General features: G+C 48.9%; 1 protein-coding gene across 6 annotated transcripts in view; it reads right to left on the reverse strand.

Moving 5' to 3' along the window:
• The window catches only part of WNK3 (WNK lysine deficient protein kinase 3), a 2095067-nt gene that overhangs the window by 1590016 nt on the left and 483372 nt on the right, over positions 1 to 21679 (reverse strand). For all 6 annotated transcript variants that reach the window (XM_069645314.1, XM_069645316.1, XM_069645315.1 and 3 more), the window contains exon 4: positions 9244 to 9464. In XM_069645314.1, the coding sequence (XP_069501415.1) occupies positions 9244 to 9464 (221 nt within the window). The remainder of the gene's footprint in view (positions 1 to 9243; positions 9465 to 21679) is intronic.

The following is a 21679-nucleotide window of genomic DNA, read 5'->3' on the forward strand; positions in this document are numbered from 1 at the left end:
TAATAGTATAGCCGTCTGGGAAGGCCAAGGAGAGTGCTTGGCCCGCCGCCTGATGGAGCCAGGTTTCAGTGACTGCGAGAAAGTCCAGGCTGTTTGCAGAGATGAGGTCTGCAATATCGAGTACGTGGTCAACTAGGGAGCGTGCATTGATCAATGTTCCTTTGATGGTAGGTGTTACTGTAGAGATTGGTCCTCCCAAGCTTTTAAGAGTGATGGGTGCTGGATCTCTAGTGGGGATTGTAGGAATCAGTTTATAAGAGTCTTTGATCTCTGTAGTTGCTGATGAGCGAGTGGTTGGCCAGAACTTTTTAGGAGTAGACGGTGGGAGATGATCGGGCGACCTTGGGTTCACCTTACAATTAAGGAAGCGGGATCCTAGTCTCTTGTTTGATATTCACAGGGCACGGTATTAGAGGAGTAGGTGGTGTAGTAAAGCGTTGGCTCCAGTCTGTGGGGCTGAGTAGGCTATTAGGAGTATCTCTAAGATGAGTGTCATCGATGGGAGTGAGGTTTTTGCCAGATGGGTATGGAAGGAGGTGGGGTAGGAAGTTGGTGGGCGTGATAGATTGGAACAGCGGGAGGATTGATGCCATCGTAAGGGTGGCTCTATGGAGGGCGGCCATGAGGGCAAGGGGGATCGTGACCTGAAAGGCGCAGCTCAAGAGTAGAAGGGTGAATCACAGCACAATGCAGAGGTAGAGTACAGGGTCCTAGTGACCTTAAGGCACAACGCAATGCAGGGGCTAAGGTATTGGGTCCTGGGGGCCTAAAGGCAGAACATGGTATAGGCAGTTGACTAAAGTATTCTAGTGTCCTAGAGGTGGCCACAGTGCACAGGCTAGGTAAGGGGCCTTGTGGCCTGGAGGCACAACATAATGCAGAGGTAAGGTACAGGGTCCCAATGACCTAGTAGCATATCATGATACAAAAGACTGAATGTATGGTCCTGGTGACCTAACAGCACAACACAATGCAGAGGTAGGTACAGGGTCCTAGCGACCTAGTGGCACATCAAGATAAAATAGACTGAATGTGTGGTCCTAGTGACTTGGAGGCACAACACAATGTAGAGGTAGGGTACAGGGTCCAAATGACCTAGAGGCACATCATAAAAAGGATTAAAGGTACTGGATCCTAGGGACCTAGTGGCAGATCATGGTACAGATCGTTAGCTATAGTGTCTTAGAATCCTAGCGGTGGCGAGAAGTGCACAGTCTAGATAAGGGTCCTCCTGCCAGGGAGGTGCAATAAATAGAGTCTGGGTACAGGTTTTAATGATTAGAGGAGCTACCTAATACGAAGGTTTTGTGTTCTGGCTATCGCACCCAATATCATAGACTGGGTACGAAGTCTTGGTGGCTTGGAGGCACAATGGATACAGGGCTAAATACAGGTTAATAGCGATATACTTGGTGGCCTGGAGGCACAACGGTTACAGGGCTAAATACAAATTAATAGCGCTACACTTACAGAGATGAAAGTCTGTCCCAAAGGGATGAATGAATCAAATAATTAGAGTGTCTAGCAGTAATCATATCCTAGATATATTGCGCACGTCAGTCAAGTGCCGGTTATGTTTGGCCAGCTGCTGCGGTAGGTGCGTGCACACGGGAGGCACGTTGTTTCAATAGGGCCACCCGTCTAAGGATTGAAGAATACAAGGTACGACAGAGTGTGAGCTCTCTGTGGATACTCCTTGGGAAATGTAGACACGGATAGGCGAGTAGGTGCAATAAACGAAGTGCTCGGCGAGCTGACCGGATGGGGATATTTCGTTGCGGCTCAGACAGCTGAGATGGGCAGATAAAGGTGGTGGCGAGTTCTAAGCTGTGTAGTGCGTAACGTTTTTGCACACTTCAGTGGAGGTCACAAGGATGGCATTAGAGTGGTGTATATAAGCCGTTAAACATGATTTGCAAGGAAACCGACTTACATGTATTAATTGGAGGTACGACACTCACCAATGGGAAGGCGGAGGCGCCCCCCAAGGCAAACAGGGGCAAACAGACTTCTCAGCGCGGGCCTTCGCAAAAGCAGGGCCGTCTTCTGCCCGCCGGCAGAACTGCTGGAAATAAGGGAGTCGCTATGATCGTTGCATAGCAACGTGACACCGGCTTCTTTAGTATGCCATGAAACAATCAGGCCGCCATCTTTAGAATAGGTGATTCTTGTGAGATAGTGCAGCTGAGCTGGGTGAAAAGAGGCTTGATCACTTCCTGCAGTGGTACATAGCAGTAGTTTCCGGGATCTCACCTTCCAGGTTGATAGCTAGAGCCATGGAGAATGCCTGCCCGCTCCTGCAGCACGAGGTGAGGCCATGGAGGCTGGAGTCCGTCGGGAGAGCTCCTTCCCTCGCCCCTTTCTGGCTCTAAGTATGTAATCAGTTTTGGTGACATGGATCAGCACTGCATTAGGCAATTCATGAATTGCCGCTCTAAATTTGTGGCGTATGTTATGATTCCTCCCCATACCCCTCCAGGGTGATGGGATGGACACACAATGAACTAGAGTCAAAATAATATTACGTTCCTTAAGCTATAAGCTTTGTATAATTCACCCATTACTTTTAAAGCTGGCTGCTCTACATAGTAAAGAAAGGACATTTTTGTTAAGGTAGATTGCATAAGGGTCCGAGAGATTTGGCTGCTGAGAAAAAAAGGGAGGATATCCATAGCAAAGTAATGTTAGAGCCAATCATTTGGTTGAAGGTATAGCACAATGGCGATTGTTGCAACAGTGCATAAGTGACATGCGTTTGACTTCACAGATGGGAAAGGCATTTGCATCTCTTTAGCGGCATCACTCACCTATGGCATTTGCATCTCTTTCGCGGCATCACTAGCACCAATAGCAAGCACCTCCAAAACTCAAAGTTCTTAAAAATAGCAATTCTTACACAGGTGGAAAAGGAGCAAAAGTAATTTGATCTTTAAACTTAGGAAGTGCTTATAAAGCTGTTCATTGTCACAAGTGTAGCATTCTGGTAGCATCCATTTTTTGCTGCTCATTTTCTGGTCTTTAAGGACATCAACATTGCAATGGCCTACAATTAGCTTCTCATGTGCAGCAAAAGTCTGAGATGTCTTATGCTGGACCAGACTTGCGGCAGAAGAGCACTAAATCAGTTACATTGCACACCTATGAGCCCTTCACAATGACTTCGATTGTAATCATTTGCAGGAATAGGTTGCTACTCACATACAGTAAAAATATCCATCTTCGCTCACATCTCAATGTTCTTATCTTTGAAAAATTCAAGGAGCCTTCATTTTTTTTAAAAGCAAAACATCCGACATAGAACCAAATAAAATGATTCCATCCGGGGGTCACGAGAAAAGCTACTCTATCTTCGCGGGACCAGATAAAGTTGACATAACTCAAGAGGAAGGCAGAGACGGGCAAAAGGATGGGAATTTGGGGGGAAAAAACTAAAAACCAAATAAGAAGGCGGAAAGCAAATGGCTCGAGGGCTTTTCTACGGAACATAAAAACTCCCCTTAGGGAGGAAGATGTGCATTGTACAAAACGACTGAAGAGAAATGGTGATAGCAACCCTGCAACCTGACCTCGCCATTCTCGAAGAAGAGGTGGTAGAATCATCGTCCCTGGAATCAGAGGGATGCCTCAGCGATATTATCGAAATCATATAAAGTAATAAGGACGACGAGGAATGAAATCTCAGCTCGTCAGATTGGGTAGAAATTGATCGACAAATGAGACAGACCAATTGAGAAAATTCCTGTCAACCCCATCTGCAAGAGACCTATGAAACTTAAGCCTTCCAACATGAAAAAAGATGAAGAATTGCAAGCAGACTCTAGAGTAGAAATCGTCCCTCTGACCAGTCAAAAAACCTCAAACATTCATTTCGAGAGAAAAGATAAGGATGAACGAAGGGAAGAGCCAGAGAAGATCAATAGATCAACGACAGGATCTAACTGTACATTTGTCTTAAGAAAACAGAGGGAGAAAGGTGAATCGGAGGAGCAACGGCAAAAACGAAATCTAGGTCCAATCATAAGAAACTTGAAAAAGTGGTAAACAACACACTTCAGGGAAAAGAGTCTGTCGAGTTCAAATGGAAAAAATTGTATAAAAGACTAAGTCATTTCTGCTGAACCGACAGAGTGATGGCTATTTTCATGCAAATCCCACTACTCCGATTTGTCACCACCGAGGACATTTCCATTGTGGAATTCGTGAGGGAATCGAGAGTTGACCTGGTAATTCTACATCCAAAATGTAAACTGATTAAGGACGCAGTTATGGAAATGTCAGGTAAATCAGTATCAGTGGGCTTTGAAATGACTGATTATGATCACCGAGAAAGAATCACGATCCATTGATGATTAAGAAAAGAAGATCTGAGAAGCAAAGAGGTGGAACCTCAAAGCAAAGGAATGACGCAATGGCCCAGAGGGTGGACAGGAAAACCACACCTACTAATATAGGGGCAGAAACCAACTTTAAGGGATCCCAGAAGCATACATCTAAAGCGAAAGTAAGCTGCAGAGACTCCTCCATAAGTGATTGTTCCAATAACGGAGGAGGGAAGGCCCAGGCAGAAAGGGGTCAATTCAAGAAATTGAAATTGACTGTTGGAAACTCGAAAAGCCAGAGGAAACCAATAGGCCCCCTTAATCAAAGAACGTTTAGGAAGGAGGATCCATCGAGCAGGTCAGGGGAATAGATCTGTGAAAAAACTCACTAGATCGGAAAAAACGTGATCCCAGGACACACTGTGTGCCTCATGGAACACCAGAGGCTTCAAGCACTTCTACACAGGAGAGGATACCTTCTTGGGCCAATGAGATCATTTGTCTACAGGAGACTTGGATTAGGACCAAACCAATTTGGGAGGGATATGAGGTATACATGAACCCGGCGAGGAAAGGTCCAAGTGGCCACCCCAGTGCGGGCCTTCTGGCCTTGGTTAAAATTAACAGTGACTTACACGTAATAGCCTATGACATGCCGAATCCCTTTGTACAAATTGAGGATCAGATGATTATTTACTCTTAATAAACACCCGAGTGAAAAAAACTGCCCAACGGAACAATATATTAAGGATAAAACAGAAGCAATTGATGAATCCATGTTGGAGGAAAAAGATCAACTGAAAATCTTGTGTGGCGACCGGAATATTAAATTATTAGAGAATGATGGAGAAGAAAAAAGGACAGTTCCTAAAAGGTATCAAAAAACACTGGAAAAAAGAAATGGATATCAGAGACATGAGAATGTTAAATGGCGCGATAAAGGGTGACCTACACGGAGCCAATACATGGTCAAATGGCTCCAGTAACGCCTGCCTAGACTACTGTTTTGTGGCAGCCAATACAAGGAGATGGATTAAAACTTTAGCAGTGAAGAAACAATCAACGAGCGACCAGTCACTATTAGAAATTGAGTTGGATTGGGAAAGAAAACTGGATATTGCGAGGAAAATCATATGCATTGAAGTTAGCTGGGGAAAGAAAAACTAAAAATAAAACGTCAGATTCTCCCTAAACTAGCGATCACCTATTCTTCCTACATTTTGGAGAACCCAGAGTCAGTGAAATACACTTGGTTATTGAAAGAATTTAAAATCCAAGCTGGGCAACAACAGAACCCTAGAGCGATAAGGAAACATGCCTACTCCAAAGAACTCGTAGAGAAAAGAAAGCGATATAGAAAAGAACGCTGGTGTCTAAAAAAGTCAAGTAATATCGATCAGGTGGAATCTATAAGGAAATGCAAACAATCCTATAAGAACTCATTGCAAGCGAACCAATTACAAGCGGATTCTGAAATTTTTTTAGCCGCGGTTCTGGCAAATAACTCCAGAAGCTTGTGGGAAATTATCAATAATGGTGCCGACTTTCAAACTGCCGTAGCCACAACCCGAGTTCCTGAGGATCACTGGGTGAATAGGAACCTGTTCAAAAAGACCAATGATTACAGGGAGCCAAAGGACCATGGACTGCCCACTTCTAAAGGATAGGGATCTGAACTTCGATCGAGATGACATTTCAACAACTGTTAAAAAACGTAGCCCATCCAGGGCCGCAGGCCCCAACGGAGTTAGAAACTACATGCTTAAACAAAATAATGAGGAGTGGATGGAAATATCTACCTCTTCTTTAAGCAGATAAGGGAAACCAGATCCATCCCTCCATCGTGGAAAGAAGCAATAATTGTGCCCATCTACAAGAAAGGTGACCAAGGAGAGCCGGTAAATTACAGGCCAATTGCTTTATTAGACTCAATAGGAAAGATCTTTTCCTCACTCCTGCTAAGAGATCTTAAAGCCTGGGCAAAGGAAGCTAATATCAGAGACAAGCATCAAACAGCCTTTGTAAGAGGTGTAGGGACAGACTTGAACTTCTTCATATTGAATCTCCTACAACAGAAAGCTCTTGAGACCAAAGGAACCATCTACCTGGGATTTATCGGTCTTGAAAAAGCCTTTGACGGGGTCAGCCGGTATCTATTATGGCAGAAACTAGAGATGTGGAACTGTCCCAAAGATCTGCTAGAAGCTCTAAAGGCCTTCTACTCAAATACTACTATCCAAGTATTACTAACCAGAGAGGGAATAGTCACAAGGAAGATCCCCCGTATTTAGGGTAATGAAGCAGGGGTGTGCACTTGCACCATTCCTGTTTGCCCTCTATTTAGCGGACCTATGTAAACCCCAATTTAATGTCAGAGCCTTCGCTCCCAAGATCGGAACAGCAGTAATTCCATGGATCATCTATGCGGATGATCTGGTCTCCATCGACCAGACCGCCATAGGACTACAGAGACGAATCGTCAAATTTAAAATATTACCTGGATTCCAATGGAATGAAAATGAACATCAAAAAGTCTATGGTATTGGTGATGAAATCAGCACGTGGACCCTCAAGAAGGAAGGAGACTTTCAAATGGAAAATTGAAAATCAGAATTTGGCAGTAGTCGATTCAATTCCCTACCTTGGAGTATTGATCAATAAAAACATCAATGAATCAGGTCACTACCAATGAATCAAGGAGAAGCTTGTAAAGCTAACAAATCAAGGGAGGGCCCTACATCGACGATATTCCATGAGCCCCATAATAACCTTTTATAAGCAAAAGGTACAAGCAGTTATAACATATGGGGCACAATCTTTCCCGAATCTCTCTTGGAAGACCTGGGAAGTCTGAAGCTTTTTTCTGGAAGAAAGTTCTGAAACTACCAACTTGTTTGCCGGCATATTTAATTAGCTATGAACTACGGCTCCAATCAATGTCTTCAGTAGTTATGTGGAAAACGATTTCATTATTTCGGAAATGCATCCTAGACACTGTTTCAGCGCCGTTTGAGATCTTGGTAGACGATATGCAGCCGGACAAAAATCTCAAGAAATGGAAATCTGAGTGTGGAAACTACCTGAAGTAAAACATTGATCTGGAAATGTTAAAATATAACCCGGATAAGACTAAGGAAAGACTGAAATAGAGAGACTGGATTCTTACCCTAGAATTGAAAAGGGACAACAAACGGTGTGTTAATATTACATGGCAACCCAAGGCTTTGAATGTACTACCATCCTACCTTCAAAAATGTCCTTCGCCATACTTCAGAGATCTTCTCCTACAATGTAGGCAGAACAGTCTGCCGTCCAAAGAGGTTCAGATACAAAGGAAACAAATAATGCAAGGAGAAGCTTCCTGTAGATACTGTAAAGACCTAGACTCCGTGGAAACCATCTACCACATGCTCCTTGTTTGCCCCGTGATTGGGGAGATAAGGCAAAGGTATATAGGTGACCATTTGCAGTTTTGCGATCACAGTGATACCACAGCAATTTGGGAAGGGCTAATGACGGCTGATAAAATTGGCTGTACTATGGATGCCTTGAAATTCGTGGATTTGGTGCTTAATGACTTAAATCCGATCCACGAACAGAGGTGGGTAAGATCGGGAGCCACCAAGGAGATTTAGAGCACCACTAATCCCACCTGATAGGCCCTTTCAACTGGACATTTTGTGAAATTGTGAATACGATCATGATCTCCAAAAATTGGAAAGTATCATATTTGTTAAAAGGTTTAAATGTAAATAACATATAAAACAACAACAACAAAAAAACATCCGACAAAGGTTAATGAACAGCGTAACCTGTAAAGTTGTAGTCAATACAAACCACCAAAAGAATGTTGAGAGAAGGGGTTCTCAGATATACTGTTAAAGCCAAGCATCCTCTTAAGGTCATGCCTGGCAATAAAACCTCCACAGTGATTAGTTTGAAAAAAGGAAGTACATATAGGATACCACTGGGTGGCGCTGCAGGGTTAGCAAAGAAAACTGGCAGTTGATGGGGTTAGCCTTTTAAATATAGCGATTGTGGTATGAAAAAAGTTCTCATAACACCAAGGACTACTTAAACAATTTCTGTGCAATGTATAAACTAGGGTTATGGAGAAAGGAGGAACATTTCATGAAGTTGCCCAATTGGTGTTGCTGTATTGCATTTTAATTATGCTTCCAAGAAGTAGAGCACGAAACTCTGGACCAATGTGCAGGCTATGGATAGAAAATATGCGGATCTTAAAATTATTGATCTGATACTGTGTGGTAGGCTGAACGGGCCAGATGCGTGGAAATGAAGCACCAAGCACTCCCCTGTGTGGTGTCTTGTAACACGTGATTGAAAACAGATTTCCAACCATCGCTAATAGGAAGTGGTGAGGGAGTGCAGATACACCTATAGAGAAAGGGTGTTCTGGGATCAGATGTCAAATTATATCTTAGCTATATTATTATATATCAATATGTATTTGCAAAAATATGTGCAGAATCCTACACACAAAAGCAGATATACGAGTTTATGAATATTAATGGAACTCCCACGATGGAGAACTTTTTTTAAAAATGCATGCTCTAGTTTAACACAACTCAAACGTCTTCCTAGTAATTCACTGTCAAACTTTCAAGAAAGCGGCAAAGGAGTTAATACTTTAACATCATGAAAACAAAAGTCAGTAAAAATAACATTTGAGCTGCTCTTCTCAATCCTGCCTTAGTTCAACATCCTTGCTGCCATCATGCGTTGGCTTGCCTTTATAAACCTGACTTAATTCTCTTCCAAAATTGACAGACCTGTAAGCGATCTCTAATACAAAGTAACTAGTGTACCTCTAGAGTCTGTGGGTTCCCCGGTTCATCTGCGTACACAGTTGTATCATTAAGGCCACCAAAGCGTTTGCTAAAGGGGTTCAATGCCAACTTACCGATGACACTCTTAGCAAAGGAGGTACGCATAAGAGTGGCCAGCCCCAGGTCCCCAATCTTCACTGATCCGGTTGGGCCCGTGATAAAAATGTTGTCACACTTAAGGTCGCGGTGGATGATGGGGGGAGTCCGAGTATGTAGAAACTGCAGGCCCTTCAAGATCTGCCGACACCAGCTCCTGAGCACCTTGGGCTTCATTACCTTGAAACGTTTCAAGTACCTACAGAAAAGCAAGGAAATAGCAAAATGTTACCATAGACTTAATTAAAAAACAGCTGTAAAAAGATGGAGCATGGTCTAAATTAACAAAGTTACTCACCATAGTGACTACCTTACTCCTAGTCCATAGTCCCCTTACCTCCATACTTGTGGGACATTCCGTCCTTCCGGACGGGACCTGAGCACTTTTGTTAAAAAGCATCAAAATTTTAATTTTATTCGTCTCTCTTTTTATGCGGGGTATTGCACGCGGCAGTAACCCCGCCCTCCTGAGCTCCACCCCGTGCATCACCCTTCAGTCCTTTTCTATCACCAAATCTGAAACCATTTTAAGCAATAATAGAGGATAGGGTACTATGGACTAGGAGTAAGGTAGTCACTATTGTGAGTAACTCTGTTATACTCCTACGTCCCGTCCCCATTTCTCCATACTGGTGGGAGATTCCAAAGCACAGGTAATGCGGGTGGATGTAACTTCCCTACTGAAAAAGGTTTTTAAGGACAGCCCGGCCAAATTGAGCATCGGCCCAGGAGCTTAAGTCCAAACAGTAATTCTTACAGAAAGCTGATGGGGAAGCCCACATAGCTGCCTTGGAAATTGTTCCCAGGTAACGTATTTTTGGAAGGCAACAGCAGCCGCTTTGCCACATACAAGATGGGCATGAATGCTCTTTGGAGGTTAAATGCCCTGAGTGGTATACGCTTCTGAAATACAGGAGGCAATCCATCGGGAGATAGTAGCCTTTGAAGCAGGTTTCCCTTTTGGGTCTCCGAACGTAACAAAGAGTTGAGAGGAGCCCCTGAGTTCAGATGTTCTGTCCAGATCGAACTTCAGAGCTCGTATGACATCTAAATTGTGTAACTCTCTCGGCATCTGAGGGCGGGTTCGGAAAAAAGCCAGGTTATGATTATGAATTGATTTAAATGAAAACCAGTCACTACTTTAGGAAGGAAAGAAGGATGAGTGTGGAGCACAACCTTATCCTTTATGGAAGGTAAGGAACGGATGTTCCACAGACAGAGCTTGAAGCTCACTTACACACATTGCCGAAGTCACTGCGATCAAAAAGGCAACCTTCCAAGAAAAGTACTTCAGATCCGTCGTAGCCATGGGTTCAAATGGTTTATGGCATAAGGCAGTCAGGACCCAACTTAAATCAGACTTTGGATGAGGATTGCGTACAGGTGGAAAAAGATGTAATAAACCTGCAAAGTGCCTTTTGATGACTGGGTTCGACAAAGAAAAGAAAATGAACAGGTGACAGTGGACAGGTAGGCGGCAATAGCCGACAAGTAAGTCCTACAAGACAGAACATGAATGCCAGAAGAAGCCAGATGAGAAATGAACAAAAGGACAGTGTCAATCGTTGCATGTCTGGGGTCTAGCTGCTTAGCCAAGCACCAGTGACAAAAACGGAGCCACTTGCTCCTATGCTGAGATCTCATAGAAGGCTTCCTGGCTGCTTGGATAATGAGCATATTGCCCTCAGACAGGTCAAACCGTGTTAGGGATTTGAATTCAGGCACCAGGCTCCCAAGCTACATGATTGTGGGGAGCAGTGCCACATCTGCTGATCGCATTGCTGAAGCAGGTTGGGAATCAACGGCAGTCTGATCGGAGGACAAAATAGACAGATGCTGAAGTTCCGAAAACTAGAATCTTGCTGGCCACCAAGGAGCTATGAATAGGAGAGTGCAATTTGAGGCATTCCTGAGCTTACAAAGTGACCGATGAATCAGAGGAAGAGGCGGGAAGGCATATGCCCTCATGTGCTACGGAATCTCAAAAGCATCCCCCAGAGAGGAGGCCCGAGACCGTTCCTGGATGCATAAAGACGTCTCCGGTTTGTGGCAGTCGCAAAAAGGTCCACTTCTGGAGTGCCCCATTGGCGAAAGATGTTGGAAAGAACCTCCATGTTCAGTTCCCACTGGTAGCTGGCCGCTGTGTCGGCTGAGTGAGTCTGCAGTCACATTGAATTGCCCCAGAATGTGCACCACCATCAGCCAAATGCCGTTCTGGATGGCACATTCCCAAATCTTAATAGCAAGGTCCACAAGAGGTGGTGACTTGGTAACATGCTGCTTGTTGATATAAAACATCGACACCGAGTTGTCTGTGCGGACGCAAACCACCCGGTTCATGATGGAAGGTTGGAAAGCTTTCAGCGCTTGAAAAAAACAGCCTGGAGTTCCAAATTTACCAGGTTACTCACCGTAGTGATCACCTTTACTCCTAGTCCATAGTCCCCTTTCCTCCATACTTGTGGGACATCTCTCCGTCCTGTGGGACAGGACCGGAGCACTTTGTAAAAAGCATCCACATTTTTTTCAAAATGTGTCCCTCCTCTCTTTCCTGCGCGGGGCCCGGCACGTGGCCGTAACTCTGCCCACCTTGGCTCCTCCCCGCGCATCGGCCATCAGTCCTTTTCTATCGCCAGGTCAAAGACCCATTGGCAATAACAGAGGAACCTTATTAGAGGGGAAGGAGGGCGGGCGTATGGAGGAAAGGGGACTATGAGTAAGGTGGTCACTACGGTGAGTAACCTGGTAATACTCCGTCCCGTCCCCTTTCCTCCATACTTGTGGGAGATTCCCAAGCACTCCTTAGAGGAACTACAGGTGGACGGAAATACCCCTTACTGAAACAGGTTCTTCAGCACAGCCTGACCAAACTGAACGTCAGCTCTTGACCTCATGTCGAGACAGTAATGTTTACAGAAAGCAGATGGGGAGGCCGAAGTAGCTGCCCTAGCGATGGACTCCCAGGGGACATTTCTGAAAAGCAACCGCGGCTGCCTTGCCCCGCACCAGGTGTGCATGGATACCCTTAGGGAGTTTCAGCCCTTGGACGGTGAAAGACTGATGCAGGCGGCAATCCACCTCGAAATAGTCGTTTTAGACGCCGGCTTGCCCTGAGGGTTACCGAAGGTCACAAAAAGTTGAGAACTCCTAAGCTCGGAAGTCCTGTCCAGGTAGAACTTAAGAGCTCTTCGGACATCAAGACAGTGTAAAACCCTTTCCGCCTCTGAGGCAGGGTTCGGAAAAAAGACCGGAAGGGAGATTGACTGATTCAGATGGAATTCGGTCACTACCTTTGGTAGAAAAGCCGGGTTTGTCCGAAGGACTACCTGGTCCTTGTGAAAGACCAAGAAAAGATGCTCCACTGACAATGCCTGGAGCTCACTCACTCTCCTTGCTGACGTAACGGCGACCAGAAAGGACACTTTCCAAGACAAGTACTTGAGGTCAACCGTAGCCATTGGTTCAAAGGGTTTATGGCACAGTGCCGTCAGGACTACATTTAGGTCCCATGGCGGGTGCGGATTACGAACCGGAGGGTAGAGGCGTGTCAAGCCAGCAAAATGCCTCTTCACCACTGGGTTAGTTAGAGAATAAGAACACAGGTCTGTAGAAAGGTAAGCGGAAACCGCTGAGAGATAAGTCCTGCATGACAGGACATGAACTCCCGACTCTGCTAGTGAGGACATTAAGGACAGCAGTGTCAATCGTGGCCACCCTCGGATCCAACTTCTTCTCCAAACACCAATGACAGAACCAGAGCCATTTACTCTTGTATTGAGATCTGGTCGAGGGTTTCCTGGCTGCCTAGATAATGCGCATGTTATCCGCAGACAAACTCAGATGCTCTAAAGACTTGAACTCAGGCACCATGCCGCCAAGCTGAGCGATTGTGGCGAGGGGTGCCACATCTGCTGTTCCCTTTGGTGAAGAAGATCGGGAGTTACTGGTAACCTGATCGGCAGATACACCCACAGGTGTTGAAGTTCTGAGAACCAAAACCTGGCCGGCCACCACGGAGCTATCAGTAGAAGATAACAGTTGACAGAACTCTTCAACTTCCAAATTGCTCGATGAACCAGAGGAAGAGGCGGGAAGGCGTAAGCTCTCATGTTGTGCCACGGGATCTCGAGTGCTTCCCCCAGAGAGGAGGCTCCCAGCCCCCTTCTGGAGGCGTACTGAGGAAGCTTCTTGTTCATCGCTGTGGCGAAGAGGTCCACCTCCGGTGTGCCCCAACGCGAGAAAATCCATGATAGGATCTCCGCCTTCAACTCCAACTCGTAGCTGAACACTGTCCGCCAGCTGAGGGCATCCGCGGTGACATTCAGCCAGCCCAGGTTTGGGCACTGCAAGCAGCCCGACCCCATGAAGCACGGCCCACTCCCAAATCTGAATGGCCAGATCCACGAGAGGGGGAGACTTCGTTTTCCCCCTGCTTGTTTATGTAGTACATTGACACCACATTGTCCGTTCTTATGTGGACCACCTTGTTGACAATGTGAGGTCTGAAGGCCTTGAGCGCCAGACAAATCGCCAGAAGCTCCAAATGATTTATGTGCAGGAGCTTGTCCTGAGGCGACCAGAGATCCGAGACCTGAAGGAGATCTAACGTCGCACCCCACCCGAGGAGGGAGGAGTCAGTCGTGATCATCACCATAGGGACTGGGTCCTGAAACCCCGCGCCCCCAGACAGATTGCTGAGAGATGACCACCAGTCCAGGTCCACTCTCATGGAATCCGGAATCATCATCATCCGCATCGAGTCTGGGCCCACTGCCTGACGCCATGAATTCCGAAGGGCCATCTGGGTCCGACTCATTTAGAGACGAGCAAAAGGAAGAGCCAGTACACACGAAGCCATGAGGCCCAGAAGCCTCTAGAACCACCAGGCCGACATACTCTCCGACTGCGCAAACATCTGACACGTGGCCAACAGATCCGCGATTCTGTCCCCGGTCAGGTATACTCTGCAGTCTGTTGTGTTCCAACGAAAACCCAAAAAAATCAGGTCCTGAGAGACCGTCATGGAGGATTTCCGCCAGTTCACCGACAGCCCAAGATGGAACAGGAGCTGAAGGCGAGACTGGAGGTTGCCCGCTGCCGCCAGCAGACAAGGGCTGCGTAAGAGCCAATCGTCCAAATAAGGATACACATGGATACCCTGAAGACGAAGGTAGGCCGCAATCACCGACATCTTTATGAGGACATGCGGGGCCGAGCTGAGGCCAAAAGGAAGCACCCGAAACTGGAAGTACTCATCTCCCAAAGAGAAACGGAGGTACCTCCTGTGTGGAGCCCAAATCAGGATATGCATGTAGGCGTCCTGAAGATCCACTAGGCTGAGCCAGTCGCCCATCTGCAAAGAGGAGCGTATCTGGCTGGGCGTGATCATCTTAAATTTCTCTTGGTGTAGAAAGAGGTTGAACTGGGAAAGGTCTAGGATGCTGCGCAGGCCAGCCTGGTTGGGTTTGGGCACCGTAAACAGCCGGGAGTAGAAACCCTCCCCTCGCTCCCCAAAGGGAACGGGTTCCACAGCCCTCAGGTCCAGGAGTTTCTGAACCTCGGCGTTGAGTGAGGGCGAGCCCAACGGCTGAAAAGGAGGGTTGAGGGGTGGGGTAAGGGGTAAAGGTAAGCGGAAGCCCGCCCGAGCGACTGACGAGACCCATCTGTCTTCTGTGATGGTCTGCCACGCCTCCCAATGAGACGCAATGCGCCCTCCCACAGGGGTCTCATGCGAGCGCGGAAAATCCTCATTTGGCAGGTTTATCGGTGGCGGTGCCACCTGAACCTGATGAGGAGGCTGAGGAGCGGGAGAAATACTGCATACGCTGTTGTCTACGGCGGTTATTCCCCGCAGGAGTGTCCACTCTGCGATTCTTGTGGTCGAGGAATCCCCTAAAACCAGAGGAAGGTCGCCCTTGCGACAACGGCCTTTGAGCCTTGAAGGGAGGTTTAACCAGAACAGACAATGATTTAGCCGTCTGAGTGCTATCCTTGGTTTTGGTGAGATCTATATCAGTAGAAGAATGAAAAAGCTCCTTACCATCGAATGGAAGGTCTAATACTTTGTCTTGCACTTCCTTCGACAACTTAGTGGCATGCAACCACGCTTGCCTCGAGGTATCAACCCCGAGCATCATGCCCCGAGCCGAGGTGTCTACGTGATGAGCCGCAGCCTCCAGGAGATCCTGGGCCAAGACCCTTCCACCTTCTCGACCGGAATGTGCTCCTCAAACTCCGAAAGACCTTTCCACATCCGCATGTTAGCTCCCGCCAAAATCAATTCGGCATTGGCCTGCCTGAGCTGCAAGGCCGAATTGGCAAAGATCTTCCTCCCTAGGGAGTCCAGGAGCTTGTCCTCCTTTCCCAAGACCTGAGTAGCCGTCGCGGAAGAGGATGCTGCAGGTCTGGACTGCAACGTGGCCGCAGCCACCACTGTGGAGGATGGAGGTGGACAAGACGACAAGGCCACTTCCTCCGAAGAGTGCAGCCTGGACCTCGGGTCAATCTTTTTATTGACAAAAAGTCCTGAGTGTGGCTTCTCCCAGACTCTTCGGACCTCGGTCAAAACATCCTTCTGCAGGAAAAGGCCGGTACGCTCCAAAGGAGACAGGGTGAACACCCCAGAAAGCACGCCCTCCTGTGGAGCAGGTGCCTCGGGAACTGGAACATTAAGAAATTCATCATGTCCAGTACCCGGTCATGAAAAGCTCTAACAGAGCGGGGAAAGGTACTCGTTGTCCTGCTCGCCTTGAGGGTCATCTGGCAGGTCAGGATCCTGCTGAACCGTGTCAGGCACTGCCTTGTCCACTGGGGAAAACAGTGGCAAAGGCGGAAGAGCAGGGGCAGGCACCACGGGAAAGGAGGCGCCGGCGGAACCACCAGAGGAACGGGTGGAGCCGGGGGCGCTGGTGGACAAATTTCCCTAAAAAGCCCTTTGAAATACTCCCTCATGGGGTCGGTGCGCATAAGCGCTTGAAATTTACCGAAAAGAGCATCCTCAGGAGATTGCTTCGGAACCTGAGGAGGCCTCTCATGAGGTGGATAAACCCAGGGACGTAACGGAGAAGGGTGCCACGCCGGGCCCTCTGCCGACGTATCCACATAAATCAAAGAGGCCGCCCCTGCTGGCAACGAAACATTGTGCGGAAGAGGCATCCAGGCGTTCCAATCATAAACGGGCCGGTAAGGATATGAACAAGTGACCTTCGGTTCACCCAAAGGACCGAACCCTACACCAGGGGCCGATGGCGTAGTTGTAGGGGTAGTACCTAAAATGGCCGCCGTGGTCGTGGCGGGAACGGCCACCATTTTGTCTTCATCTGAGGGGAACTGCGGCACGCGAGGAGGTGAGGCAGGGGTCCCCGTCGATGGATCAGGGGTCTTAATTTTAGCCTTAACATAAGGAACCTCGGCAGAGCCGGTACTATGAGGCCTGGAATGTTTCTGCGACATACCAACCGCCAACTGAGCCTTCGAAGGAAGGACCTCGGCACTGCCGGTAAAAGTAGAACCATGCTTCTTTGCCCCCTCAACAGATCAGGTATCACCACAAGAGCGGGAACGGTGAGAAACTGCTTTCACTGACAGGGCCTTGCCCGGCCCCTCAGAACTGTTGGTAGCCTTAGCCTCTGTACGAGGGACCTCGGGCCTAGGCCCGGTAATAGCCTTATCGGCACGGGCCTCGAACATCCGTTTGGTAAACACAAGCCCAGCCAAGGCCTCCGGGCGCACCCCGGTCTTGTTTTTGAGGGAAGCCGAAAGAGAGGCCTCAGAGCAAGCTCCGGTACCCTGTGACTCAGCAGAACTGGGTCTACACACAGCCCCCACAGGAGGGGCCTCAGAAGTTACTCCGGTGTACACAGGCCCCTTACAGAAACCCTCGGAGAAAACTCTGGTAGAATTATTAGGCCCGACACGCACCTCAGGGCGAACCCCGGTGACAGAGCGATCAACGCCCCTCCCGGCTCGAGAGGAACCCGGAAAGGGATCCCCCGGCCGGGGTGCTCTGAAAAGTAAAGAACTTACTGGGCGTTTCTTCTTCTCGTCGAACGCCTGAAAATGAGATGGGGAGTGCGTCGGAACACCTCCTCCCACCGTTCCAACTGACGTTGAAGAGCCCGGCCCGAAAGGGAGTCACAGTAAAAACAGGAGTCCCAACGGTGTTCCGGACCCAAACAGTCTAAATAAAGAGGATGGGCTCCGCCCTCGTGAAGCGACGACACGAAGAACAGTCTGGGAAGTCATAGACTAGAAGACGAACGCTAGCAAGAGCCAGAGAGGAAAACAGGGAAGAAAATCTTCCGAGGATGCAAGTGCGTCCGGCCCCGATCGAGCAGAGAAAAGGACTCAGTGGCGATGCGCGGGGCGGAGCCAAGGTGGGTGGGGTTACAGCCGCGTGCCGGGCCCCGCGCAGGAAAGAGAGGAAGGACACATTTTTTGAAAAATTTGGATGCTTTTTACAAAGTGCTCCGGTCCCGTCCCAGAGGACGGAGAGATGTCCCACAAGTATGGAGGAAAGGAGACGGGACGTAGCAGTATGTTTTTGTGACATACCAACCGCCAAATTGGCCTTCGAAGGAAGGACCTCGGCACTGCCGGTAAAAGAAGAACTTTTCTTCTTTGCCCCCTCAACAGATCAGGTATCACCACAAGAGCGGGAACGGTGAGAAACTGCTTTCACTGACAGGGCCTTGCCCGGCCCCTCAGAACTGTTGGTAGCCTTAGCCTCTGTACGAGGGACCTCGGGCCTAGGCCCGGTAATAGCCTTATCGGCACGGGCCTCGAACATCCGTTTGGTAAACACAAGCCCAGCCAAGGCCTCCGGGCGCACCCCGGTCTTGTTTTTGAGGGAAGCCGACAGAGAGGCCTCAGAGCGATCTCCGGTACCCCACGATTCAGTAGAACTGGGTCTACAAACAGCCCACACAGGAGGGGCCTCGGAGCGTACTCCGGTGTACACAGGCCCCTTACGGAGACCCTCGGAGAAAACTCCGGTAGAATTATTAGGCCCAACGGACACCTCAGGGCGAACCCCAGTGACAGAGCGATCAACGCCCCTCGCGGACCGAGAGGAACCCGGAAAGGTATCCCCCGGCCGGGGTGCTCTGAAAATTAAAGAACTTACCGGGCGTTTCTTCTTCTCGTCGAACACCTGAAAATGCAAAGGAGGAGTTCGTCGGAACACCTCCTCCCACCGCTCCAACCGACGTTGAAGTGCCCAGACCGAAAGGGAATCACAGCAAAAACAGGAGTCCCAACGGTGTTCCGGACCCAAACACTCTAAACAAAGAGGATGGGGATCCGCCCTCGCGAAGCGACGGTGACACGAACAATCTAGAAAGTCTAATTTGAAAGACGGACTAGTAAACGAACGCTAGCGAGAGCCAGAGAGGAAAAAAGGGAAGAAAATCTTCCGAGGAGGCAAGTGCGTCTGGCCCCGATCGAGCGGAGAAAAGGACTGATGGGCGATGCGCAGGGCAGAGCCAAGGTGGGCGGGGTTTTGGCCGCGTGCCGGCACCGCGCAGGAAAGAGGAGGGACAAATTTAGAAAAAAATGTGGATGCTTTTTACAAAGTGCTCCGGTCCCGTCCCACAGGACGGAGAGATGTCCCACAAGGATGGAGGAAAGGGGACAGGACGTAGGAGCAAATTTATATGAAACTGCCTGTCCTGCAGTGTCCATAGATCGAAAACTTGGAGATGATCCAGCGAGGCTCCCCACCCCAGAAGGGAAGAGTCTGTGGTAATAGTCACTTGTGAGCAGGGCTCCTGAAAGGAGGCTCCCACTGTAAGATTCTTGGTCGAGGACCACCATTGAAGGTCCGCCATCATGCAGGATGGGACTGAAATCATCTTGGAATCTGGGTCTGAAGCCCGACACCAAGAGCTCGGAAGAGCTAGCTGCGTACGCCTCATTTTGAGACGCGCCAGAGGAAGAGCAAGCACACACAAGGCCATGAGGCCCAGAAGCCTCTGGAACCACCAAGCCGTCATGTACTCTGACTGGATGAAGAGTTGACACGTGGCGAATAGATCCGCAATTCTGGCTGCTGTCAAATACACCCTGGAGCCGATCATGTTCCAACGGAAACCCAGGAAGATCAGGTCTGGCGAGACCGTCATGGAAGATTTCTGCCAATTCACTGACAGCCCAAGTTGGAACAGGAGCTGGAGGAGAGACTGGAGATTGCTCAAAGCCGTCAGAGGACAAGGGCTGTGTAGGAGCCAATCGTCCAAGTATTGATATACATGAACACCCTGTAGCCGAAGGAAAGCTGCGATGACCAACATCATCGTAAAGACACGCAGCGCCGAGCTGAGACCAAACAGGAGCACGCAGAACTGGAAGTGCTCCCCTCCCAGGGAGAACCAGAGATATTTTCGATACAGCCTCCATATCAGGATGTGCATATATGCGTCCTGAAGGTCCACTACACTGAGTCAGTCGCCCTTCCGAAGAGACGACTTTATTTGGCAGGGTGCGATTATCTAAAATTTCTCTTGGGAAAGGGAAAGGTTGAGGATGGTGCGAAGGGCAGCCTGGTTGGGTTTGGGCACCGTGAAGAGTCGAGAGTAGAAGCCCACCCCTTGCTCCCCGAGGGGAACATGCTCCACCGCCCTGAGGTCTAGAAGCTTCTGAACTTCGGCTCTGAGGGAGGGTGTCCCGGTCTGTTGGAAGGAAGGATTGAAGGATGAGGTAAGGGGGAGGGGCAGGCGAAAGTCCGCCCGAGCGATGGACAAAACCCATCGATCTTTGGAGATGGTCTGCCACGCCTTCAGATGAGACGAGATTCGTCCTCCTACCAGAGTCTTGTGCGACCAACAAATATTTTGCAGACTTGACGGCAGGGATACTACCTGCTCCTGGAGAGGAGGCCGATGGCCGAGAGAAAAACCGACTACGTTGCTATTTTTGACAGGGTGCCGCCAACCAGGGGTTCAGTCCTGCGTGCCCAGTGGTACTGGAACCCCTTGAAAACAGAATAATCGAGACGGAGACCCTGACCTCTGCGTAGAAGGGGCCTTAGCTGGGATCTTTGCCAGGACCAAGAAAGATTTGGAGGTTTGGGTGCTCACCTTGGTCTTTGTAAGCCCTTCATCCGTAGATAAAGGGAACAATTCCTTGCCATCAAAGGGAACATCCAGAACTTTCTCTTGCACCTCCTTCGAAAACTTTGTTGCATGGAGACACGCTTGACGTGATGTGTCAATTCCCACCATCAGGCCTCGAGCTGAGGGATCCACATGATGTGCCGCGGCTTCCAGGAGTTCTTGTGCCAATACCCTGGCTTCCGACAAACCGGCCTAGAAGTCGTCTAGCCTATCCCCAGGAATGCACTCCTGGAAATCAGCCAACTCCTTCCACAGCTGCATTTTGGCTGCCGCCAGGATCAGCTTGGTAATTTGCTTGGCGAAGTTGCAGTACTGAGTTGGCAAAGATTTCCTTGCCCAAGGACTCTAAAATGTTGTCCTCCTTGGAGATAATCTGAGCCGCAGCCGTACAAGTCGCAGAGGCCGGCTTGGATTGAAGCGTGGCCGCATCTACCACCGTCAAGGAAGGGAGCTGACAAGACACTAAGGCTATCTCCTCGGAGGTGTGAAGCCTGTAACGGGAATCGATTCTCTTATTAAAATGCAGCCCGGTGTGGGACTTATCCCAGACCTTGCGTGCCTCAGCCAAAACGTCCTTCTGGAGGAACAGGCCGGTGCGCTCTTGTGGGGACAAGGTGAACGCTCCCAAAAGCACCCCTTCCTGTGGAGCGGGGGCCTCAGGTACTGGAATACCGAGGAGGGCCATCATTTCTAGCACCCAGCCATGGAATGCTCTGACAGAGCAGGCTGCTCATCACTATCCTGATCTGCTTGGGGGTCATCCAGCGGATCGGTGGCAGACTGCTGTGCCGCCACATGTTTTAAGTGCTATCCCGCTCTACCAGTGTCTTCTCTATGGGAGACAACGGGGGTAGGGGAGGAAGAGCTGGAGGCAGACCGATAGGAAGAGGTGGTACAACTGCCAGAGCCGGTGGAGTGGAAGATGGCGCCGGAGGTTCAGGGTAGATTTCCTTGAAAAGACCCTTAAAGTACTCTTTCATAGGGTCAGAATCCATGAGCCTCTGAAATTCCCCAAAAAAAACATCCTCCGATAAAGGTTTAGGCACTGGGGTAGGCAGAGGCCTCTCATAAGGGGGGTACCCCAACAAACACAATGAGGATGGTTGCCAGGAAGGCCCACCACCAATCGGATCCACATAGATCAGCGGAGCAGAGGTAGGAGGAAGTAGACATTATGTGGCAGCGGCATCCGAGCACGCCAGTCGTAAGAAGGGCGGAATGGATTTTTACCTTCCACCCGAGGTGAAAAAGGTTGCTCAGCCCCAAAACTAAGATTCCCAGCACCCGCCGTCGAGAACTTAGG

The sequence above is a fragment of the Ambystoma mexicanum genome, chromosome 2p, assembly GCF_040938575.1.
Source record: "Ambystoma mexicanum isolate Mex_15411 chromosome 2p, UKY_AmexF1_1, whole genome shotgun sequence".
In the NCBI taxonomy this organism is placed as follows: domain Eukaryota; kingdom Metazoa; phylum Chordata; class Amphibia; order Caudata; family Ambystomatidae; genus Ambystoma; species Ambystoma mexicanum.